At 47.2% G+C, this 26560-nt stretch overlaps 1 protein-coding gene across 11 annotated transcripts in view; it reads left to right on the forward strand.

The window, feature by feature from the left end:
* Window positions 1–25692, forward strand: part of RBM23 (RNA binding motif protein 23) — a 90142-nt gene extending 64450 nt beyond the window's left edge. For all 11 annotated transcript variants that reach the window (XM_077299115.1, XM_077299092.1, XM_077299120.1 and 8 more), the window contains 4 exons: window positions 4517–4721; window positions 15550–15639; window positions 15723–15795; window positions 24658–25692. In XM_077299115.1, the coding sequence (XP_077155230.1) occupies window positions 4517–4721; window positions 15550–15639; window positions 15723–15795; window positions 24658–24661 (372 nt within the window). In that variant the 3' untranslated portion in view covers window positions 24662–25692. The remainder of the gene's footprint in view (window positions 1–4516; window positions 4722–15549; window positions 15640–15722; window positions 15796–24657) is intronic.
* The last annotated feature ends 868 nt before the right edge of the window (window positions 25693–26560 follow it).

The raw sequence follows: 26560 nt of genomic DNA on the forward strand, positions 1-26560 counted from the left end.
AAAATTTTCTTTTCTCAAAAATGATTTTTTAGCCCACAATTTTTTATTTTCCCAAGGGTAACAGGAGAAATTGGACCCCAAAAGTTGTTGTCCAGTTTCTCCTGAGTACGCTGATACCCCATATGTGGGGGTAAACCACTGTTTTGGCACACGTCGGGGTTCGGAAGGGAAGTAGTGACGTTTTGAAATGCAGACTTTGATGGAATGCTCTGCGGGCGTCAGGTTGCGTTTGCAGAGCCCCTGATGTGCCTAAACAGTAGGAACTCCCCACAAGTGACTCCATTTTGGAAACTAGACCCCCAAGGGAACTTATCTAGATGTGTGGTGAGCACTTTGAACCCCCAAGTGCTTCACAGAAGTTTATAACGCAGAGCCGTGAAAATAATAAACGTGTTTCCTTTCCTCAAAAATATTTTTTTAGCCCAGAATTTTTTATTTTTGCAAGAGTAACAGGAGAAATTGGACCCCAAAAGTTGTTGTCCAGTTTCTCCTGAGTACGCTGATACCCCATATGTGGGGGTAAACCACTGTTTGGGCACATGCCGGGGCTCGGAAGGGAAGTAGTGACGTTTTGGAATGCAGACTTTGATGGAATGGTCTGCGGGCATCATGTTGCGTTTGCAGAGCCCCTGATATGCCTAAACAGTAGAAACCCCCCACAAGTGACCCCATTTTGGAAACTAGACCCCCAAGGGAACTTATCTAGATGTGTGGTGAGCACTTTCAATCCCCAAGTGCTTCACAGAAGTTTACAACGCAGAGCCGTGAAAATAAAAAATCATTTTTCTTTCCTCAAAAATTATGTTTTAGCAAGTAATTTTTTATTTTTGCAAGGGTAACAGGAGAAATTGGACCCCAACAGTTGTTGCCCAGTTTGTCCTGAGTACGCTGGTACCCCAAATGTGGGGGTAAACCACTGTTTGGGCGCACGTCGGGGCTTGGAAGGGCGGGAGCACCATTTGACTTTTTGAACGCAAGATTGACTGGAATCAATGGTGGCGCCATGTTGCGTTTGGAGACCCCTGATGTGCCTAAACAGTGGAAACCCCTCAATTCTAACTTCAACACTAACCCCAACACACCCCTAATCCTAATCCCAACTGTAGCCATAACCCTAATCACAACCCTAACCCCAACACACCCCTAACCACAACCCTAACCGCAACACACCCGTAACCCTAATTCCAACCCTAATCCTAACCCTAATCCCAACCGTAACCCTAATCCCAACCCTAACCACAACTGTAACCCCAACACACCCCTAACCCTATCCGTAACCCTAACCACAAGCCTAATCTTAACCCTATTTCAAACCCTAGCCCTAATTCCAGCCCTAACCCTAAGGCTATGTGCCCACGTTGCGGATTCGTGTGAGATTTTTCCGCACGATTTTTGAAAAATCTGCAGGTAAAAGGCACTGCGTTTTACCTGCGGATTTACAGCAGATTTCCAGTGTTTTTTTGTGCGGATTTCACCTGCGGATTCCTATTGAGGAACAGGTGTAAAACGCTGCGGAATCCGCACAAAGAATTGACATGCTGCGGAAAATACAACGCAGCGTTTCTGCACGGAATTTTCCGCACCATGGGCACAGCGGATTTGGTTTTCCTTAGGTGTACATGGTACTGTAAACCTGATGGAAAACTGCTTCGAATTCGCAGCGGCCAATCCGCTGCGGATCCGTGGCCGATCCACTGCGGATCCGCGGCCGATCCGCTGCGGATCCGCGGCCGATCCGCTCTGTGTGCACATGCCATAACCCTACCCCTAACCCTAGTTCTAACCCTAGTTCTAACCCTAGTTCTAACCCTAGTTCTAACCCTAGTTCTAACCCTAGTTCTAACCCTAACCCTATTGGAAAAAGAAAAAAAAAAATTTCTTTATTTTATTATTGTCCCTATGGGGGTGATAAAGGGGGGGGGTTATTTATTATTTTTTTTATTTTGATCGCTGTGATAGAACCTACCACAGCGATCAAAATGTACTTGTAAGGAATCTGCCGACTGGCAGATTCGGCGGGCGCACTGAGCATGCGCCCGCCATTTTCCAAGATGGCGGCGCCCAGCGAGGAGACGGCCGGACACCGGGAGGATCGGTAAGTATGAAGGGGTGGTGGGGGGGTGGATCGGAGCACAGGGGGGGGCATCTGAGCAAGGAGGGAGCGGACAGGAGGACGGGGGAGCCGGCAGGCGGACGGAGGGGACCGGACCCCATAACGGAGGACTGGGGGGGCGATCGGTGGGTGTGGGGGGGGGGGGCACTTGAGTATTTCCAGCCATGGCCGATGATATTGCAGCATCGGCCATGGCTGGATTGTAATATTTCACCAGTTTTTTAGGTGAAATATTACAAATCGCTCTGATTGGCAGTTTCACTTTCAACAGCCAATCAGAGCGATCGTAGCCACGGGGGGGTGAAGCACCACTCCCCCTGTCTCTGCAGATCGGGTAAAATCGGAGTTAACCCTTTCACCCGATCTGCAGGGACGCGATCATTCCATGACGCATACGCTGCGTCATAGGTCGCATTGGCACCGACTTTCATGACGCAGCGTATGCGTCAAAGGTCGTGAAGGGGTTAACCAGCACAAAAACCAGTTAAAAGGATTTTTAATTTTTATTTTATTTTTTAATCTAATTTTATGTGCCAGTAGACCCAACTTTTTTTTTATTAACCAGTCACACGATGAGCAGGGATGATCGCAATGCATTCTCACTGTATTATCACATGTTTAACCCTTTCACGACATGCGCCGTACATCCCCCTTTGATGTGGGCTCCGGCGCTGAGCCCGCATCAGTCGCGACATGTCAGCTGTTTTGAACAGCTGACATGTGCGCGCAATAGCGGCGGGTGAAATCGCTATTCACCCGCCACTATTAACCTGTTAAATACCGCTGTCAAACGCAGACAGCGGCATTTAACTACCGCATCCGGCCGGGCGGCCGGAAATGATGTCATCGCCTACCCCTGTCACATGATCGGGGGTCGGCGATGTGTCAGGACAGTGACCTTGAGACCTCTATGGTTACTGATGCCGGCCTGCTGTGTGCGCCCCCCTGTGGTCGGCGCTCACAGCACACCTGCATTTCAGCTACATAGCAGCGATCTGATGATCGCTGCTATGTAGCTGAGCCGATCCAGTTGTGCCAGCTTCTAGCCTCCCATGGAGGCTATTGAAGCATGGCACAAGTAAAAAAAAAAATGTTTTAAAAATATGAAAAAAATATAAAAAATATAAAAGTTTAAATCACCCCCCTTTCGCCCCATCCTAAATAAAGCAATAAAGAAAAAAATCAAACCTACACATATTTGGTATTGCCGCGTTCAGAATCGCCCTATCAATTAAAAAAAAGCATTAACCTGATCGCTAAATAGCGTAGCGATAAAAAAATCAGAAACGCCAGAATTACGTTTTTTTGGTCGCCGCGACATTGCATTAAAATGCAATAACGGGCGATCAAAAAAAGTATCTGCGCCGAAATGCTATCATTAAAAACATCAGCTCGGCACGCAAAAAATAAGCCCTCACCCGACAACAGATCACGAAAAATGGAGACGCTACGGGTATCGGAAAATGGCACTTTGCTTTAAAAAAAAAAAAAAAAATTGAAATTTTTTTCACCACTTGGATAAAAAATAAACTAGACATGTTAGGTGTCTATGAACTCGTAATGACCTAGAGAATCATAATGGCAGGTCAGTTTTAGCATTTAGTGAAGCTAGCAAAAAAGCCAAACAAAAAACAAGTGTGGGATTGCACTTTTTTTTGCAATTTCACCGCACTTGGAATTTTTTTCCCGTTTTCTAGTAAAAGACATGGTAAAACCAATGGTGTCATTCAAAAGTACAACTCGTCCCGCAAAAAATAAGCCCTTACATGGCCAAATTGACGGAAAAATAAAAAAGTTATAGCTCTGGGAAGGAGGGGAGTGAAAAACCAAAACGCAAAACCAAAAAAGGGCCGTGACTTGAAGGGGTTAATGAAAAAAAAAAAACTCTCAATACCTGCATTTTGGGAAAATAAATCCGATGGGGTTGCTCATAATAGTAAAAGAAAAGATGTGGTACTTGCTATTGGAGTAAAACTTCTCGTCTTATTTTGTTTTATTCTGCTTTATTACTGTATTGTTAACATTGTTACCTATGACTGTTGTGTTTGAAACTGTTAAACTGTAAAGCGCTGCGGAATATGTTATATAAATAAAGATTATTATTATTATTATTATTGTCTCTTTATTGAACATCCATTAAAATGTGCAACTGGGAAAGAGAGCATTACACAGTCTGACTAGAAGTATCATGGCCGTACACAAAACATCTTAACATTGGCTAGAGTCAAGAAGTTCTACTGTCTGCGAGTGCCCCATCTTTTCCTTTAAATCTAGTCCTTTTAAGGTGGGGTTTGCCACGGTCATCTCCTTATTTATTTATTTTTGTTTATTTTATTTTTTTTATTTAAAAAGTAATGTAATCCTTTTTAACCAAAGGATAAGAAAGATTTCTTTCTCTTCCAGTTTGTAGATGCCGAGTGTGCCCGTCGGGCTCTAGATCAGTTGAATGGCTTTGAATTGGCTGGTCGAGCCATGAGGGTTGGTCATGTGACAGACAGAGAGTATGGCAATTCTGATGTCTCATTCCTTGATAATGATGACCTTGAGAGAAGTGGTATTGATTTGGGGGCAACTGGGCGACTGCAGCTTATGGCTAAACTGGCAGAAGGTAAGTGGAAAGTGATTGGCACAGTTGCTTTTAAATTAACTTTTTGATATTCTATTTTAGTTCTTCTATACAAAAAGTGAAACTCATATAATTATATAGTCATTACAAACAGAGTGATGTATTTCAAGTGTTTATTTCTGTTAATGTTGATGATTATGACTTACAGCCAATGAAAACCCAAAAGTCATTATCTCAGTAAATTAGAATACTTTTTAACACCAGCTTGAAATAATGATTTTAAAAAAACGAAATGGTGGCCTACTGAAATGTATGTTCAGTAAATACACTCAATACTTGGTCGGGGCTTCTTTGGCATCAATTACTGCATCAATGTGGCGTGGCATGGAGGCGATCAGCCTGTGGCACTGCTGAGGTGTTATGGAAGCCCAGGTTGCTTTGATAGCAGCCTTCAGCTCGTCTGCATTGTTGGGTCTGGTGTCTCTCATCTTCCTCTTGACAATACCCCATAGATTCTTTGAGGTTAAGCATGAAGTGCTCTAAAATTTCCTGGTAGACGGCTGCGTTAACTTTGGTCTTGATAAAACAGTGGACCTACACCAGCAGGTGACATGGCTCCCCCAAACCATCACTGATTGTGGAAACTTCATATTTCCTGCATCCAGCAGTGCTGGTGAACGGCGTCTTCTTTGCTGGGGGAGACAGCGAGAAGCTCCGTCGTGGGGGGGGGATTGACACCCAAGATGATGCTGGCACGTGTTCAGTAGCAGGTACCAGATTGGGAAAAACTGTTGCAGTGAAACTGACCAGCTTTGCCAGAATGGCATCAGGCAGAAAAGTCTCTCCTTCTAGAGAAATAGATGAGCATATTGATGGGGTCCCTATAGTTCTGCAACCCCAAACAATAGCTGATCAGGATGATACAAGTCAGCAGATTACTGAACCTACACTGAAAAATGTGTTTGACTGTAACACACTGCAGTTCTGTTATATCCTCAATTAACAACGAAATGGGACTGCTGAAGGAGGAATTCTCATACATGCAACAGGCTCTGCAAAAAGTGTTTGACCTACTAAACCAGCAAAAGGGAAAATCTGTGATTTGAAGAACAAAATACCCCAAATAGAACAAGACGCCTCCGAACAAAATCAGCAGATCTCAGCCATACTGTTATTTCTGCTATAGCATGTTCACGTGGGTAGCGTACAAACCAGGAAGACAAATACCTGAACCTGACAGATCCCTGTTCAGACTAGGAAAAGCCCTCCTCTGAACCTTGGCTATCCCTGCCTTTCCCGGAGGTTGGCACTCTTAAGATAATGCAATGGCGCCTCCAATTGACAGCGGCTTACCCTGAATTTCCTTAGCAGCTTCTAGTATCGCTAGAGTAGCAATTCCCTAAGGAATAAAAGTATCACGCACAAAACGCCTGCAACCAACATAAACTGCAGCAAAGTGAATGGATCCAACAAAGACCAGCATGAAACATAAGCAGGGGAAGGTATTATGTAAAGCTGCACCCGAAAGGTGATAGGGCAGACAAACTGAGTAAATGGAAAACTTTGTAACACCAGCTTGAAAAATGATTTTAAAATCCGAAATGTTGGCCTACTGAAAGGAATGTTCAGTAAATGCACTCAATACTTGGTTGCTGCTCCTTTTGCATCAATCACTGCATCAATGTAGCGTGGCATGGAGGCGATCAGCCTGTGGCACTGCTGAGGTGTTATGGAAGCCCAGGTTGCTTTGATAACAAAAGAATGGATGATCCAGCTCAACGAGGTAGTGAAAAAAAAGGGAGGGACACGACATGCGCCGTACATGTACGGCGCATGACGTGAAGGGATTAACAGATATAAACACTTGAAATAGATCACTCTGGCTGTAATGACAATATGAGTTTCACCTTTTGTATTGAAGAACTGAAATTATCAGATATTCTAATTTTGTGAGAAGCACCTTTATTTCACCTGTATTTCACCGTTTTACAACGACTGCTCAATTAATGAGGCACTCCCACAAAACTTATTGCCTAAGCCAGTGTAAACATTTTATATTATAAATATTTCACCAATTGCCGTCCTTCCCAGAAACCAGCGGCACTCTATTCAGACTTGGCAGATCACATGTGGGTCTGTATGAGCTGGAAGTAACTTTTGGGGGTAGGTTCTCGTGACAGTGTGTGTGTATGGTATGGTATGTATGTATGTATGTATGTATGTATGTATGTATTTTATAAAAAAGAAAAAAAAAGGTAGAGAGTTTCATCCAGGAAAGTGGGACAACTTTTATTTCTCACTTTGTGTGCAGTATGCTGCCAATCTTTTTTACAGCAGCTAGTAACCAGTTACTAGTAACCCATGCCGATTTGGTCAGTGCAATGTGGCTTTTTAGATTCGTTACAATGTAAGTCTAGAGAGCATCAGAACTTAAGTAAATTGTTAGGCCATGTTCACACGTTGCGGTTTTTACCGCGGAACCGCAGCGATTTTGCCGCTGCGGGTCCGCTGCAGTTTCCATTGCGTTTACATGTAAACCTATGGAAACCGCAAACCGCTGTGCACATGCTGCAGAAAAAAACGCGCAGAGACGCAGCGGTTTATATTCCGCAGCATGTCACTTCTTTCTGCGGAACTGCAGCGGTTCTGCACCCATAGACCTCCATTGTGAGGGTCATACCCGCAGTAAAACCCGGATATGAAAAAATATCTGCGGGTTTTCTGCGGTTTTGGGTGTAGAAACCGCTGCAGCAGGAAGTGCGTGGGCGGAGTGTGACCGTCAGCATGGAGGCATGTATGTGAATGTGTGTGTATGTATGTGAAGTGTGTGTGTGTGTGTGTCCCCATGCGACCATATTGCCACCCAATTGTGCTAAGTCGCCGTATGGGACTACTACTCCCATCCGATATTAGGATGGGAGAGTTGTCCCTGTGTCTGGCGACTTAGCACAATTGTCAGTAAAACACAAACACATACACATACAATAAACGTAACATACATGACAGACATTACATACAACATATAACATAGAGTATGTACTCACCATACAGCACACTGGTACGCGAAGCCCTTGGTCCCCTAGGGAAAAAGTAAAAAAAAAAATAAATCAAATCCATACTCCCTGTCTGCAGAATCCAATACCGAGTGTCCCACGCCGATCGCTTGCTCTCTGGCGATACACTGCCACTAGCGAAGCTCCTGGCAGTGTATCGCGTACTTTACCGGAGTTCAGCGGCTCCGGCGTCTCTATTTACGGCAGTACAGCTTCGTGTGATCTTTCCCACGCAGCACTGCCGTAAAGCGAGAGTACCGGGGTCAATGAACGCCGGTAAACTCTCGCGCATGCACAGTAACACACCGACAGGAGCCGGAGCTCCTGTCAGTGTGTTGCTGCAGCCGTGGAGAGCAGGCACATCTCTGGATGTGTCTGTTCTCCATGGCAGATCGTCGTGGGACCCTCGTTGGATTTCTGCAGACAGGGCCAGGGAGTATGAATTTGGTTTGTTTTTTTATTTCTTTTGCATGTCGAGGGTCTTCAGATGGATTGAGCGTATAATAAAGGGTTTGTCAAAAAGTGGGTGTCTTTATTTCATTAAAATATTTCTCTGATCGCCCATGACGGCACCACGGAGAGGGGATCCGCCCACCAAGGACAGGAAACCTACGGATAAAAAAGGCGGTACCACTCTCCCGCATCAGTTGGTTTCCTGTCCTTGATGGGAGACCTATGGACTTACCAGATCGACGTGGGAATTCCGGGGCCATCTAGTCCGGTTCAGGCAGCTGGGGTCCCTCTGCCTCGGCTAAGGTGGTGACCCGAAGCGCCACCGCGAAGGGCTAGTGGGCCTCTAGGGTGTGCGGGGGAGGTGACAAGGAGTTCGCGGTCACCTCCCCAGGTAAGATGCAGCAGGCAACATCCAGGGGGGTCCCTCTGTGGTTGCGGGAGGTGCGGCGCGACCCTCCCCCAAAAAAACATGCGTCAGTCTGCACACTGCACCGCCATCGGGCGTGCAGAACCGCGCAGTAGGGACTGCATAGGACCGGGGGCGCCGGTCAGCAGCGCCATATATGCACTCCCGGCGCCATCTTGCTAGTTCGGCGCATGCCCGGGATTAAGCTGGTCTCGCGAGGCGCCGGCGAGGCGCTCGTACGGCTTCTGCGCAGGCGCCGCTTGAGCCCGACTGCGCAGGCGCCGGCGTTCGACGCTCCTCGCCATCAGCCGGGCGCTACTGCGCAGGCGCCGACGTTCGGCCATCGGCTGGGCGCTACTGCGCAGGCGCCGGCGTTCGGCGCTCCTCGCCATCAGCCGGGCGCTACTGCGCAGGCGCGGATGGAAAAAAAAAAAAAAAGCGGCGCGAAGGCTTTAAATGAGGAAAGTTACTTCCTCCTAGCGGCTCCGCAATATATCAGCAGAAGCCTCAAAAAAAGCTACTTGCAACTACACCAGAGTGTTGTCAAAGCAGTAACCGCAGACCAGCAGCAATATGAGCGACCCGGCATCTCCCTTGCCAGAATCATCTCCACCTATAGCAGCGCCACAGCAGCAGCAGCAGCAGCAGCAAAAAAGGCGACAGCAGCGCCAGGACACCAGCAACGAACGCCAGAGGTCCCAACGCAGTAAGGGGTCCAGCACGGCGTCGGGGAAAAAGCCAGAGGCGGAGAATCCCCAATCGGTATTTATGGGTCCTGGAGGTGGTAAGTGGATCTTCGTGAAAGTCAGAGACAGTAAGGTTATTATTTGTCTCTTTTAGGGGAGGAAGAGCGTAGGCAAAACAAAGCATAAAATTTGTGCCATCTGTAGAGAAGATCTTCCACCTGCCTGGGAGAAGACGCTGTGTAACACTTGCATACAGCAGACAGTATCTGAAAGTCTGCCAGGGTTTGCAACCGACTTAAAAAACCTGATTAAAGAGCAAGTAGAAGACACCCTTAGATCCCTAAAAAAGGGGAAAAAACGGAGAAAGACCAAGAATAGGTCTCCATCTCCGGTCTCAAAATCTGACAGCGACAGTGCGAGCTCAGTATCCTCCGACTCCTCCTCCTCCTCATCTGCATCATCCACTTCTTCCTCGGGGGGGCACAACTGTTTCCCACTAGAGGACACCGATGGCCTCATAAAGGCGGTGAGAAGTACTATGGGGTTAGTAGACTCCCACCCCAAAAAATCAGTACAGGACATCATGTTCGGGGGCCTAGAACAAAAAAAGAGGAGAGTTTTTCCACTTAATGATGCAATTGCGGCTTTAATCAAAAAAGAATGAAAAAAGCCCATGAAAAAGTCTCTCTTAACTCCCAAAAGGAAATACCCTTTTGAGGATGAATCCTGCTCCTTTTGGGAAAAAGCCCCCAAATTAGATGTGGCTATAGCCAAAGCATCAAAAAAATTCGCACTCCCGTTTGAAGACATGGGGGTACTAAAAGACCCTATGGACAAGAAGGCGGACGCCTTCCTCAAAGGCTCTTGGGAGGCAGCAGGGGGGGGCTTAAAACCTGCAGTAGCAGCGGCGTGTACATCTCGCTCCCTAATGATTTGGCTAAACCAACTAGAGGGTCAATTAAAAGGGAAGACTTCCCGAGACTCAGTACTGAATACTTTACCAGTAATGAGGGGAGCCGCGGCTTTCCTGGCTGACGCCTCGGCCGACTCAATCAGACTAGCTGCTAGGTCAGCAGCACTGGCTAATGCGGCCAGGCGCGCCCTCTGGCTTAAGAGCTGGCCAGGCGATCTCCAAACTAAGACAAGACTGTGTACCATCCCCTGTGAAGGAGAATTCTTGTTTGGTTCCACTTTAGATGACATTTTAGAAAAAGCTGGGGACAAGAAAAAGTCCTTTCCTCCCTTGGGCCTCCCCTCTTACCGGAAGCCCTTTCGGAGCAAGAGGTTTTTCCGAAAGAACCCGGGGAGAGGCCAGGGGAAATGGGAGGATAAGAGGAACAAAAACAAGGGGTTTATCTTTAATAAAAACCCCAATGATAACAAGAAACCTCCGCAATGAAGGTTCGCCCCAGGTGGGAGGGAGGCTGTCTCGCTTTCTCCCAGCCTGGAAAAAGATTACCTCCAGTCAATGGATACTGAACATTATAGAATCAGGACTGAGGTTAACATTCAAGAGATACCCTCGTCCCTCTTTTACGATGACATCTACAAGGTCTTCGGCAGAAGAGCAGCTGGCACTAGAAAGAGAAGTCATCGGGTTAGTAGAAAAGAGAGTTCTCCTGGAGGTCCCCCCTCAAGAAAGAGGACAAGGATACTATTCCCCTCTATTTCTGAGAAGAAAACCAGACGGGTCTTTCAGAACCATCATAAATCTGAAAAGTCTAAACAACTACTTAGAGGTTCAGGCATTCAAAATGGAAACGATAAAGTCATCTATCAAAATGCTGTTTCCTCAATGCTTCATGGTGGTTCTAGACCTAAAGGACGCATATTATCACGTCCCAATACACAAAGATCACCAAAGATTCCTCAGGATGGCGGTTCACATCAGAGGAGTCCTAAGCCACTTCCAGTTCTCAGCTCTGCCTTTTGGTCTAGCCATAGCCCCGAGGATTTTCACAAAACTGATTGCGGAGGTAATGGCCCACCTCAGAGAAGAAAATACCTTAATCGTACCATATCTGGACGATTTTCTGGTAATAGGCTCCTCCCCGCAGCATTGCGAGCATCAACTGGCAATTGTGATTCATTCCCTAAAAGAACTAGGCTGGCTAATAAACATAGAAAAATCCAGACTAATACCTTCTCAAGTTCAGGAGTACCTAGGTCTCACCCTAGACTCCATAAAAATGGAATGTCGGCTACCGGAGAACAAAATACAAAAACTAAAAAGTTTGGTATCGAGGGTTCAATCTCTCCCCTCCATAACACTCCGTCAGGGTATGTCCCTCCTAGGCTCCATGACCTCTTGCATCCCCGCAGTCCAGTGGGCCCAATTACATTCGAGAGACCTCCAATGGCAGATATTGTCAGAACAAACCCGTCTAGGAGAGCATTTAGACGGGCGGTTAATTCTATCTCCTCGTACCAGCCACTCTCTGACATGGTGGAAATCGCAGGAAAATCTTTCCCAGGGGGTACCGTGGGTAATTCAGATCTCAAAAGTCCTAACTACGGACGCAAGCCCCTCAGGGTGGGGAGCTCATCTAGACGATCTGGTAGCCCAGGGCACATGGTCTCCATCCCTAGCAGACAAATCCTCCAATATGAAGGAACTTCTGGCAGTCAAATTTGCCCTTCAGAAATTCTTGAAAGTCCTTCACTCTCATCATGTAAGAGTGATGTCGGACAACCGGGTGGTAGTATCTTACCTCAATCACCAGGGGGGCACCCGTTCCAGAAATCTAATGGAAGTGACCAACTCAATCCTGCAAATAGCCGAGAGCAACCTCCTATCCATAACAAGTCTACACATAAAAGGGGTAGACAACTACAAAGCGGACTTCCTCAGTCGGTCCAGCCTAAAACAGGGAGAATGGGAACTGAATCAGGCAATATTTACCCAGATCACAGAGAAATGGGGGGTTCCCAAAATAGATCTCTTTGCGAGTCACCTAAACAAAAAAGTAACCTCCTTTTGCTCCCTATCTCCCCTGGGGAACCCAGTAGTTGTGGACGCTTTCCTGATGTCTTGGAGCCATCATCTGCTCTATGCCTTTCCTCCTCTCATTCTGATTCCAGCGGTGCTGAGGAAGATTCGGGAGGACGGGGCGCTGGTTATCTTAATTGCCCTGTTCTGGCCGAAGAGACCTTGGTTCTCATGGATGAGGAAGATGTCAATGTCCGACCCCTGGGTATTACCAGACCTTCAGGATCTATTGTCGCAGGGCCCAGTCTGTCATCCAAGGGTCAAGAACTTGCACTTGACAGCTTGGCTCTTGAAAGGAAGCTGCTAAAAGACAGGGGGTTCTCCCCAGGGCTAATCTCAACCTTATTACAAAGTAGGAAGCCAGTTACAACGAAACAATATGGCAAGATATGGAAAAAGTTTCTGTCTTCATCAGGTGAAAATATAGGGAAAGAAATTCCCCTTAATTCCATATTAGAATTCCTACAAAATGGGTTGGAGATGGGGCTGGCCACTAGTACCCTGAAAGTTCACGTGGCAGCATTGGGGGCCCTATTCAATTTTGATTTAGCTTCAAATAGGTGGGTCGCTAGATTCATAAAAGCAGCAGGAAGATCAAGGCCTCTTCCGATAAAAATCGTTCCTCAATGGGACTTAAACTTAGTCCTTAAAGCCCTGACCAGTCCACCATTCGAACCATTACACGAAGTTTCAATAAAAAACCTATCTCTCAAAACCGCTCTGTTAGTCGCCCTCACTTCTGCCCGTAGGGTCAGCGACTTACAGGCTCTTTCGGCTAACCCTCCTTACACACAATTTCTAGAGGATAGGGTCATTCTAAAAACAGACCCAGCATATCTCCCGAAAGTGGCATCAAAGTTCCACAGGTCTCAAGAGATTTCTCTCCCTTCCTTCTGTCCCAATCCTGTAAACAAGAAGGAACAAACATTACATACACTAGATGTACGAAGATGTCTCTTACGCTACCTAGAAGTCACTAAGGAGAGTAGGGAGGATGCTTCTCTGTTTGTGTGTTTCCAGGGTCCCCGGAAGGGGAAAAAAGCATCGAAAGCCACCATAGCAAGATGGATTACGGATGCCATCAGTCTTTCATACTCAGCAAGTGGGATGTCCGTTCCCGGGGAGGTTAAGGCTCACTCAACAAGGGCAGTGGCATCTTCCTGGGCGGAGAAGGCCGGAGTTCCTATAGACCAGATATGTAGAGCTGCTACCTGGTCCTCACCATCTACATTCTATAGGCACTATAGATTGGACCTAAACTCCTCTTCGGACCTTACCTTCGGTAAAAGGGTTCTGGAAGCGGTGGTCCCTCCCTGAATGTACTATCTATGCAATTCTCTCCGTGGTGCCGTCATGGGCGATCAGAGAAAAATATAGTTCTTACCGATAACGGTATTTCTCTGAGCCCATGACGGCACCCGTACATTCCCTCCCTTCACTTATGGGTGCTCACATTAAATAGTGCCATAATTTATTCATAGTTTATTCATAGTTTTAAAGTCACGCGGTATCTCGTTATGCTAAACAGTTAAAGCTAACAAATGTTTTAGTAGTCTCCCATCATTTTCTATGTAAAACAACTGATGCGGGAGAGTGGTACCGCCTTTTTTATCCGTAGGTTTCCTGTCCTTGGTGGGCGGATCCCCTCTCCGTGGTGCCGTCATGGGCTCAGAGAAATACCGTTATCGGTAAGAACTATATTTTTTTTTCTAGTGTCTGTGTTTTTTTTTAACCCTTTAATAGGATTAATAATGTATAGGCGTCTTATTGACGCCTCTCCATTATTAACCGGGCTTAATGCCACCTTACGATAGCAAGGTGGCATTAACCCCTCATTACCCCATATCTCACCGCTACACGGGAGTGGGAAGAGAGGGGCTAAGTGCCGGAATTGGCACATCTTTTAGATGCGCCTTTTCTGGGGCGGCTGCGGGCTTCTATTTCTAGCCAGGGGGGGGGGGCAGGGCAAATATCCATGGCCCCTTTCCTAGGCTATGAATATAAGCCCACAGCTGTCTGCGTAGCCCTTCTGGCCTAAAAATATAGGGGGACCCCAACACTTTTTTTTTTTTTTGGGGGGGGGGGGGGGGCTCTCCCTATATTTGAGAGCCAGAAAGGCTACGCAGACAGTTGTGAGATTAATATTCATGGCCTGGGAACAGCCAGGGGTATTTTAACCCCTTCCCAGGCCAAAAATATTGGCCCACAGCTGTCTGCCTAGCCTTTCTGGCCTAAAAATATAGGGGGACCCTACGCAATTTTTTTTTCGGGCCCCCCTGTAGTTTAGAGCCATAAAGGCTGCGCAGACATCTGTGGGCTAATATTCCTAGCCTGGGTATTTTAACCCCTTCCCAGTCCACAAATATTGGCCCACAGCTGTCTGCTTAACCTTTCTGGCCTAAAGATACAGAGGGACCCTATGTCATTTTTTTTTGGGGGGGGGGGGTCCCCCTATATATTTATTTAACCTTTTTAATAGGATTAATAATGGATAGGTGTCTTATTGACGCCTCTCCATTATTAACCGGGCTTAATGCCAACTTACAATAGCAAGGTGGCATTAACCCCTCATTACCCCATATCCCACCACTACACGGGAGTGGGAAGAGAGGGGTTAAGTGCCGGAATTGGCGCATCTCATTTTGATGTTTTCACAGGGTTGGACAAGGAAATGACATCATGTGTTTGTTTGTTTTTCCCACTGCAGTTCAAGCTTTTTGTGTCAAAAACACAATCTGCAGGGAAAAACGCACCAAAAAACGCACCTGCGTTTTCTGCCAAGATCTGTTTTTAGTGCAGGAAAATCTGCAACGTGTGCACATAGCCTAAAAAAGACTTTTGTACATTTGTGAAAGAGACTATAGCTCAACAATATCTGTATGATCTGGCATGTCTGAATAGAAGTCTCGTGACCCAGAAGCTGACCGTCGGACTACAATTGCATCACAGTGCATGGACTGGCTGGTGGCGCTCCTGACCACAGCCTGACAGCTGCATAGAAATACATGATGCCAAGTTTGGGTCAGGCCAGCCAGTCTGAGCATTGCGATCGTTGTCCGTGTTATACGGCCGTCTGACTGCCCCCTTATACTACATTACATAGACATACTCAAGTTTAGGCAACAAGTTTTTTTGTGAGTGCTTCTTTAGGAATATTAGTAGCTCACTTCTTGTTTAGAGAATTATCAGTGTTTTTGCTGGTCGCTACTACACTGTTTGTCTTTGTTACCAATAATATTTTGGTCAGGCTGCTAATATTGTAATTTTCCTTTTTGTTACTCAGGTACAGGTCTGCAGATACCTCTTGCTGCACAGGCAGCTCTTAACCTAAATGGAGGCCTTCCATTCACCGCCCTGAACCCTGCTCTTTCTGGTAAATGAATGGCTATGCATATTCTTAGAGCGTTTTACTAAAGTCTTCATGTCCAAATAATTCATGTTTAATCTTTTTTGTAGCTTTCAACTTTGCAACACAGTCAGTCTCCACACAGAGCTTTCCACTTTCACACTTCTTCAACCCACAAGCTATGTGAGTGTGCCTGACCTTTTTTGACTTGGGCCCATTGTTAGGTCAAATTTGGAATAGTGAGAAGTCTTTACTAAAATGTATGTTTTAACAATGTCTGTACCCGTGATGTGTACTCTTCTTGAAATTATTTTATTACATGTAGCACAAGCTCAAGGGTCATTGGTATTCATTAGCTGTGGGCGAACCCCACGACCACTGTCCTCCAGCCACTGGTTTATTTACAATGATGTCCCAATGCACAGTAGTGAGGTTGAAACCTATGAGCTCAGGAATACCAGGGACTTTTACCTCAAAATGCAATGTGTGCGCTGCAGTGTGTCCGTCCCTGCCTTGTTCAGTGCTCGGTTAGGGGGATGCTGCAGATTCCCTTTAACCCCTCTGACGTACATTTACGCCGATGTCAGACTCCCTCTGTTTGATGTGGGCTCCAGTGGTGAGCCAACATCTTTCCCGAGACATGTGTTTTGAACAGCTGACATGTGCCCGCAATAGCCGTGTGTGAAATCGCGATCCACCCACAGCTATTAACCAGTTAAATGCCGCTGTCAAACTGACAGTGGCATTTAACAAACGCTTCTGGCAATCACGCCGGAAATCCACCCACCGGTGACCCGCGTGACAGCATGACAACCAGAGGTCTCCTGGACACCTCTATGGTTGTCAGTGCTGGCTTGCTGTGAGCCCCACCCAGTGATCGGCGCTCATAGCAAGTAATTCTGCTATATAGAGGCAATCTGATCATCGCCTGTATATAGCAGAGGCGATAGGGTTATGGCAGCTTCTAGTCCCCAATGGAGACTATTGATGCATGCCAAAAGTGAAAGGAAAAAAAAAAAACAAATTAAAAATATAAAAAAAAGTTCAAATCACCCCATTCAAAATTAAAAAAAAACAAAAAAAAAAACATACACCTATTTAATATCGACGTGTTCAGAATCGCCCGATCTATCAATAAAAAAGGATTAACCCTATCGCTAAACGGCGTAGTGAGGGGAAAAAAGTCAAAACGCCTGAATTACATTTTTTTTGGTTGATGTGACATTGCATTAAAATGCAATAACGGGCGATCAAAAGAACGTATCTTCAACAAAATGGTATTAATGAAAATGGCAGCTTGGCACGCAAAAAATTAGCCCTCACCCAACCCAAATGGAGACTCTACGGGTATCAGAAAATGGCGCTTTGTTTATTAAAAAAAAAAAAGTTTGGAATTTTTTTCACCACTCAGATAAAGAACCTAGACATGTGTCTATGAACTCGTAATGATCTGGAGAATCATAATAGCAGATCAATTTTAGCATTTAGTGAATCTAGCTAAAAAAAAGTGTGGGATTGCACTTACTCTGTCGCCTCATTGGGGGACACAGGACCATGGGTGTTATGCTGCTGTCCACTAGGAGGCGACACTATGCATAATCTGAAAAAGATTAACCGTGGCTCCTCCTCTGCAGTATACACGCCTGGACAGCGTCAGCCTTCTCCAGTTTTTGCTTAGTGTCGCCTAGGAGGCACACCTAAGATTTTTTACTCCGTTTTTTTCCGACGGATTACAGATGAAGAAAAGTGGGTCTCCTGTGAGACTCCCGGCATGGCTCCTTCCTCGGCCCCCTATTACGGGGTGCCCGGTTGAAGTAGAGATGGCTATTCCCCATGTTGCTCCTTCCCCAGTCCCTCGGGTGCTGGTTCGAAGTCGAGACTCCCCCCTCCTTCCCCAATTCCTTTTGGTTTCTGGGTTGAGGTCGAGGCGAGGATAAAGTCCCCTGAAGGTGACAGCAGCACCCTCCCTAATCCCCCTCTGGGGGCATTAGGTTGAGACGCCTCAGGTAGGGCCTGCTCAGGCAGCATTCTACAGCTCCCAGCAATGGGCCAGCACACTGCGCCTGCATCCAGGGACCCCAGCCCAGCTGCGGGCTCCTGTTGGGGCCGGGGGGAGTGCAGGCAGGCATGGCACATACAGACACAAAGCTCCCTGCGCCCCTGTCTCTGCAGCAGTACCAGCTCTATACTGCCTCAGGGGGACCCCTCACAGGGCCCCCGCTTACAGCCCCGCCGCTATCCTGCCTTTAAATCCTGGGGGGGTCCGGTTCAGACTTCCGCGCCGGCCTGGAGCCTGTCTGGGCATCAGGCATCTAATTTAGGCCCCGGCTTCGGCCTAGCTGTGGCCGCCGCCTCCTCTCCGCCCCCCGGATGGCAAATATGACACTCTACAGTGTCATAAAGGGGGTGGATCGAGACAGAAAGGGCGCGTTTTTACACAGCTTTGCTGCCTTTTTCTCAGCTCTCCGCCCCTTCTCCCCCTGCCTCTTCTCCTTGGTGGCCATTTCTACTAAAAGAAAAGAATGTCCAGCTTCACCGAATCCGTAAAAAAAAATTTTCTTTATTCACATACTTTTAAGCATAGAGGATACAGACTTCAGCACAAGCCATATGGGTAAGAATCTCAACGCGTTTCTGGAGACTAAGCTCCCTTATTCATTGATTAAGGGAGCTTAGTCTCCAGAAACGCGTTGAGATTCTTACCCATATGGCTTGTGCTGAAGTCTGTATCCTCTATGCTTAAAATTCTTTTTTACGGATTCGGTGAAGCTGGGCATTCTTTTCTTTTTTGGACTCTATACGCCTGAACACAGCGCGTCCGTGCTTCCGAGGATTGGTTTATGCATTACGGGTGAGCTGGTTTATATTCCTTCTCTCAAGGCCATTTCTACTGCAGCATGGATTAACCCTGCATCTCCCGGTCAGCAGGACCAGGCCAGCCAGTCTCCGGGGGGGCACAAGACTGGATCTAGGGGCATACTGGTGGGGTAAGATCACAGCTGGGTTGTTTTACTCGGCTGTGAATCCATATTACCTATAAGGTTCCCCTATAGGTTTCTCTACCCCTGTAAGGTCCTCTGCAGCCAGCCCTTCGGCACTCTGTGCACTATGCCGTGCTCAAGGTCCAGGAGAACCAGGCAGGACTGCTATTATGCATTCTGTACAGCCTGCAGGACCACTCTCCCCAGTGGCAGCACGTAATGCGCTGCCAGGACTGCATCCAGACTACTGCGTCAGAGCCCCAAGAAGCCCCTGCCAATGCCTCGGTGTCTAATGCCACGCCGGAATGGGTCACTCAGAGGTCGCAATCTATGACGCAGTCTATAGATAACCAAACCTCCCACATTGCTTCAGGCTCTGCAGAGTCATGCCTCGGCTATGACCGCTACCCAGCAAAGGGAGAGCTTGACTCAGGAACAGAACGACCTGGCACATCCACGTCTAGGTCAGGACGCAAGCGGACCCATAGGTCAAGTCAATCTGCGTCATCCCATAGCACACGGTCATCCCCTTCTAGGGAGAGACACCGTAGTTCCAAGTCATCTAGACCGTCCCCTTCCAGGGGCAGACAATGCAGATCTCCGCAGTCCCTGACCAGAGAAGGCCTCCTCCCCAGCTCACCCAGCAGGGGACGCCTCAGTGATACACAGGATTCAGAAGGCATCTGCGACTCCGACTCACAGTGAAACGGAGGGGTCCCTGATCCCAATCCCCCCTAGCAATACAGCGCTGGTCGTGGACATAATCTCTTCCATCCATCGGGTGCTGGACATTTCTAATCTGCCATCAGAGGATTTCCTTTGACGGACCTTTGAAACTGCCTAAGGTTTTGTCTAACCACCCAGAGTTTAAAGCGATCCTTATAGAGCAGCTCTCACAGCCTGAGAAAAAATTCGCTAATCGCAAATATCTGGAGGCAAGGTACCCTTTACCACAGAAGGACACAAGGAGTGGACAGATCCACCCGAAGTGGACCCCCCCCCCCCCCAGTCTCTAGACTAGCAGCACAGACTCTCCTTTCACTGCCAGATAGCTCAACCTTCAGGGACGCAGCAGACCGGCAGTTAGAACGCATGGCTCGATTAATTTTCGAGGCGGCAGGGGCCTCCCTGGCTCCCGCGTTCGCTTCAGTTTGGGCTGCCAAGGGCATACTGGCTTGGGCCAAAAATTTACAAGCTGACCTCCAAGCATCTGCTCCTGAGCTGTCGGACCAAGCGGTTCAAATAGCAGTTGTAGCAGATTACATGCTTCATGCAGCTCTGGATTCAGCAAGGGGCGTAGCGGGGATAGCATCAAACGCCATCACGATTCGGCGTATCCTCTGGCTGCGGAATGGAAAGCGGACGCAGCCTCAAAGAAGTCCCTCACGCACCTCCCGTATCTCAGTGGGTGACTTTAGGGTGAAAAGTTGGACACAATGATATCCAACGCCACCGGGGGGGGGGGGGGAGCATAGCTCTCTCCCTCAACTGAAACCTATACGCACTTACAAGAAGTGTAACAAAACCGATTCCGATCCTTTCGGAATTCCTCGGGCTGGTCCGTCTCGTGTCCAGCACAAAATCGTAACCGTTCCCCACACAGGGACAACTCGATGGTCGACGCAAAGGTCGGACAAGACCTGGCAGTTAAAAGCAGGTTAGTCAAAGCCCAAAGGAGGTGAACCTCAGATTTTTTCCTCCTCATGACTCACGGACCCGGAAGTCATCCCACCCGTAGGCGGCCGACTTAGCTCTTCCAGCAAGTCTGGATACCTACTACAGAAGACAGGTGGGTCAGGGAACTAGTGTCTTCCAGATACAAGATAGAGTTCAACCTCCAACCCACTGAACCGAGTCTTCCTCTCTGTTCCCCCAAAACCGCCAGCCAAGGCTCGTGCCTTCCACCAAGCGGTTCCCTCGCTTCTTCAAGCAGGAGTCATAGTACCGGTTCCCACGGCCGGGCACTTCCGAGGGTTCTACTCCAATCTATTCGTTGTCCCCAAGAAAGGAGGCAGCATACGGCCCATACTGGACCTAAAACAACTCAACAAATATGTACAGGTTCGTCACTTCCGCTGGAGTCCTTTTCAGGCCATCATTGCGCCCATGGAGAAGGGAGAATATCTCGCCTTCATAGAAATACAAGATGCATACCTGCATATACTGATTGCACCTGCTCGTCAGAGTTTTCTCAGGTTCGCAATCGACCAGGACCACTACCAGTTCGTGGCTCTTCCGTTCAGACTCGCCACGGCTCCCAGAGTGTTTACCAAGGTCATGGCAGCCACCATGGACGTCCTGCACTCCAGAGGCATAGTAGTCGTTCCATATCTGGACGATCTACTCATCAAGGCTCCTACCTTCAAGGACTGCGAGCTCAGCGTCTCAATCACAATCGACACTGAGTCGCATGGGCTGGTTAGTCAACCTTCAAAGGTCATCACCAACCCTGAGTCAGTCTCTGACCTTCCTGGGAATGCTATACAACACCTCCAGGGGTCTAGTGCTCTTTGCGCATCCTCCTCCGCAAACCCCCTCGATCTCTCTGGTTTGCCATGAGTCCTCGGCAGGATGGGGGCAGCAATAGAAGCTGTCCCCAATTTGGCCCAGTTTCACCTCAGGCCTCTCCAACTAGCCATTCTCAAGTCCTGGGACAGGAATCCCTTAATCTCTCGACAGGGAGTTCCGGCTAACGTCGTCAACCAAGAGGTCCCTGCACTGGTGGCTCAAGCCAACCTCTCTAGCAAGAGGAAATCCTTTCTCACAGGTCAGTGGAAGGTTCTGACCACCGATGCGAGCCTGACGGGTTGGGGTGCAGTGCACCTACACCACAGGGCTCAGGGTAAGTGGTCCCTAGTGGAAGCGACCATGCCCATCAACATCCTGGAAATTCGTGCCATCCTCCTGGCATTGAGGGCCTTCCATCACTTACTGGCAGCCTCTCACATCAGAATACAATCGGACAATGCCACCACTGTGGCATATGTGAATCACCAAGGGGGACCCGCAGTACCTAGGCGATGCGAGAAGTGTCATACATCCTCCACTGGGTGGAGGACACAGGCTCGGTTCTCTCTGCGGTCCACATTCCGGGTGTGGACAACTGGGAAGCAGACTTCCTCAGACAAGGAATAGATTCGGGAGAGTGGTCTTTCCATCCTGAAATTTTTCGTCAGATCTGCCATCGCTGGGGGACCCCAGATGTGGACCTAATGGCATCCCACTTCAATGCCAAGGTCTCCCAACTTCATGGTGAGGAAGATCAAGCAAGATGGAGTTCCAACCATCTTAATCGCACCGGTCTGGCCCAGACGTACATGGTACGCCGACGTAGTACAACTTTCAGCAGACGCCCCCTGGCGCCACCTCGACCGCCCGGATCTTCTATCACAAGGCCCGTTCTACCACCAGAACTCGGGCTCTCAATTTGACGGCATGGCACTTGAAACCTGGGTTCTAACCCAGGCAGGGCGGACGTCATTAGGACCATGATCAGGGCTCGGAAGCCAGCCTCTGCCAAGATCTATGACCGTACCTGGAAAGTTCTCTTTACCTGGTGCGAGTCTCGCGGCCAGACCCCATTCCCTTCTTCCCTCCCCGAACTACCTGTTTTTTTCTCCAATCTGGTCTGGAGGCCAGGCTGTCCCTGGGCTCGCTTAAGAGCCAGGTGTCAGCCCTCTCAGTGCCTTTTTTTTTTCAAAGGTGCATTGCTACCAAGCTGCGAGTAAGGACTTTTCTTCAGGGGGTTTCCCAATTGGTTCTCCCCTACAGACGACCACTAGAAACGTGGGACCTCAACCTGGTCCTGACAGCATTACAGGAACCACCCTTCGAACCCCTTAAGGAGGTCCCGCTCCGTCTTCTCTCCCAGAAGGTGTTTTTTTCCTGATGGCTATCACCTCGCTACGCAGGGTGTCTGAACTGACAGCACTCTCCTGCAGATGGCCCTTCCTGGTTTTTCACCAGGACAAGGTAGTTCTCTGTACGGTCCCATCCTTCCTTCCGAAGGTTGTGTCCAACTTCCACCTCAGTGAGGAAATTTTTCTGCCTTCCCTTTGTCCGGTCCCGGTTCATAGAGTGGAGAAGGCTCTGCATGCGCTTGACCTTGTCAGGGCATTGCGTATATATGTGTCTAGGACTGCATCCTTCCGGAGGTCTGATCCCTTTTCCTTCTTCCGGAAGGCTGCCGCAGGGGTCTCCCAGCTTCCAAAGCTACCCTTGCCAGGTAGATCACATCCACCATACAAGAGGCCTACCGCCTTAAGAATTCTCCTCTTCCAGCAGGTATTACGGCACACGCTACACGGGCGGTAGGGGCCTCCTGGGCCATTCGGCTCCAGGCTTCAGCACAACAAGTGTGTAACGCGGCCACTTTGACTAGCCCACACTCGTTTACTAAACAGTACAGGGTTCATACCCAGTCCTCAGCGGAAGCGAGCCTGGGTAGATGTGTTCTGCAGGCGGCGGTGCCCCAAGTATAGGGGCCTATCTGCACAATATTCGTCCATTGCTTCCCACCTAGGGACTGCTTTGGGACGTCCCATGGTCCTATGTCCCCCAATGAGGCGACAGAGTAAAGGAGATTTTTGTGTACTCACCGTAAAATCTTTCTCTTGGCCTCTAATTGGGGGACACAGCTCCCACCCTGTTGCCCTTTTCGGGCCGTTGTTACTGTTGAGTTCTCATATTGTTCTTTGAGCTCGTACATAGTGGCCTTCTTATAGGCATGTCTATGTCATTCATGTTATGTTCCTTCTACTGCTTTTGCACAAAACTGGAGAAGGCTGACGCCGTCCAGGGGTGTATACTGCAGAGGAGGAGCCACGGTTACTTTTTCAGATTATGCATAGTGTCGCCTCCTAGTAGACAGCAGCATAACACCCATGGTCCTGTGTCCCCCAATTAGAGGCTAAGAGAGAGATTTTACGGTGAGTACACAAAAATCTCCTTTTTGAATTTTCACCACACTTGGAATTTTTTTCCCGTTTTCTATTACACGGCATAGTAAAACCAGTGGTGACGTTCAAAAGTACAACTCGTCCCACAAAAAATAAGCCCTCACATGGCCATATTGACGGAAAAATAAAAAAGTTATTGCTCTGAGAAGGGGAGCAAAAAAAAGAAAACAGGTTAAAGAGAAGCTGTCAGCAGGATTGTGCACAGTAACCTACAGACAGTGTCAGGTCGGCGCCGTTATACTGATTACAATGATACCTTGGTTGATGAAATCCGTCTTGTGGTGGTTGTTCAATCTTTATTTTCAGTTTTGAGGTAATGAAATGCCCGTGCTCCGGGGCGGCCTGTGGGGGTCTTCACGATACATGGCTAATGTGCATATGTTCATTTATGCAGTAGTTCTATAGAAAGGTGGTTTTTTTTTTGTTGTTTTTTTTTTGTTTTTCCCCCTCCCTCTCAAGATCTTCCTCAAAATGACGGCAGCGCTTGCGCAGTAGCATCTATCACTTTTCAATAGCTGCTACTGTTCAGGCACCACCTAGCAAAACGGCGGAGGAACGTGACAGTTACTACTGCGCATGTGCCACGGCCATCGGCATTTTGATGAAGATATTGTCGGGGGGAGTGAAAGTACTACAGCATAAATGAATATATGCATATTAGCCATGTATCTTGCTACAGCGCAGGCGCCTCCAAATCCATTTTAATGTTACATTTTTTTTTTTTTTTTTTTTTTTTTTTTTTTTAAACCTCACAAGCATTATATTAAATAGGGGGCAGGTCCTCAGGGATCAGTGACCGGTCATAATCTATCACTTTGAATACCTAAGCAGAGCACCACATGAAGACCCCCCCACAGGCCGCCCGTGGACACAAGTTTATTATTATCTCAAAGCTGAAAATAAAGATTAGGAAACAACCACAAGACGGATTTGATCAACCAAGGTATCATTTTAATCAGTATAGCGGTGCTGACCTGACACTGTATGTAGGTTACTGTGCACAATCCTGCTGACAGGTTCCCGTTAACTTTTCAGTAAAGTTGTTCTTTGACTGTTCTGTCAGAAATACTTTTTGTAAAACTTTGTTTTTGTTTTTCCCTTCACAGGTAGATGAAGAACCAGATGTTTTCTTACAGATTTCAATTAAATTCCTGTGAATTATTTTATGGATCCTTCTCATTTGTACTTTGCCGACTGGCTGGGTGAGAGAACCCAGAATCGGTAACACTTCATTTTTGTAAAAAGTTAGCTGGGAAAAGCAGTCTTTTGTGCATATTTACAAGTTCCTCCACTTACACCTAATATAACTACGGCTGGAATTCTTGTTCCCTTTAATTTGGTGCATTATTTTCCTCAATCCCTAGTGTGCTCTGTCGAGATTTCTCTCTCTTCACATCTGTTGCCTCAGGGGCCGCTGTTTTTGGAAGGTTGGAATATATGTAAATATAGATATGTTGTGCATTCTGTGTACATATAGAAACGGATCATATTTTAGGTGCAGCCACAGTAGTGTCACAGGCTTCTGATGTTCTTGAGAAGCACAAGAATAATATGCGGTGTGGTCCTACGTAACACCCAGCACTGGGATGTATCCCGTATACCTTGTGTGTACAGCGGCTCATCACTGCTGCTTATTGGCGGCTATCATACTTTGACAACTAGATATTAGGGAAGGCATCACATTTGACTATGGGTAGCAATTACTGTAAATGAGAGCAGGAAACACTTCAGTAGTGTTAATGTTTACTTCTCATGATGTTATAGTAGTTTTTGGGGGGTAAGAAAGGTCTACTTGGCTGGCTATAATTTTTGTTCACGCTCCTGTTATAACATTGGGAGGAGGAGGGACGCAAAAAATTATTGTATGAGGTTGATGTAATGTAATGACCTAAAAATTAAGCAATGTGTTGCAGATCGCTCGTTTAACGCTCAACTGTTATTTACTGGGACCCCTCAATGTATGTGTGAAGAATGTTCATCTACCATCTGGCATAAGAATATACTGTATAAATGTTTTTTCCTAAAACATACCAAATATGAGGTCCTATGGGCTTCAGTTTATTTTGTAAAGTTGCATTTTGTTTTTTAAATATATTTCAGTTTAAAAAAAAAAAAGTAAAATAAACTTACTTTAAATTATCTGTATGCCGTGCATCTTTGAATTGTTTTATGTGAGTGGCACAAATTTGATTGTTTTCTAACTCGAAAATTATAAACTAAGGCTTGTTAATGTGAAAAATCTTTAAGAAGGAAGAATAGAAAAGTGATACAGGCCACAGTGTGAACAAGGAAAATAAGGGTGGAGGGGTAAAAAAAAAAGCGCCAGCTAACTGGATTCAATGTGATCACCTCCACCAAACAAAAGTAAAGGGGGAAACACACACTCTTTCTGGAGGGAACAGATCCATTGTTCCCCCGCACACTCATTTTCTTGGTAGTTTAAGGGCTTGTGTATGTGATTGTATGTATTCGGTCCGAGTGTGATCCGATAAAACATCAGATCTTGCTCAAACCAGTGTTTTATGGGGCTGTGCACATGTATGATATTTTTCTCACACAGAGCCAGTATGATGAAAAAAATCACAGCATGCCCAAGTTGGATCAGCTTACCGGATTACACTTGGCCATGCTAGTCGGCGAGCCCGTGGAAAACATCGGACTGCACTTGGATTACCGTACATTTTTCATGGATTGACAGATATAATATACCCGCTTTCATTCCACTAATTTTATATTTCTAATGTATGCATAATCAACTGTCACAATATTGCAGTAGGATTTCCTGGGACAATATGCTCCTACCCTGCCCCTCAACCTAGGCTAGCCCTGTCCCCCAGATTTCCCCTCATGGTGGGGATGCCAGGGTCTCGTACCTCATACACTCCTACATGAACACCTATCTGTTTCCTCCCTCACTCACGAAGGAATGGGACAGAAACGTATGGAATAACATAAACCAAAACGGACAGCGATGAAGGAAAACCCACAATTCTACAAATACACTCAAAA

Source organism: Ranitomeya variabilis, chromosome 1 (assembly GCF_051348905.1).
Source record: "Ranitomeya variabilis isolate aRanVar5 chromosome 1, aRanVar5.hap1, whole genome shotgun sequence".
In the NCBI taxonomy this organism is placed as follows: Eukaryota; Metazoa; Chordata; class Amphibia; order Anura; family Dendrobatidae; genus Ranitomeya; species Ranitomeya variabilis.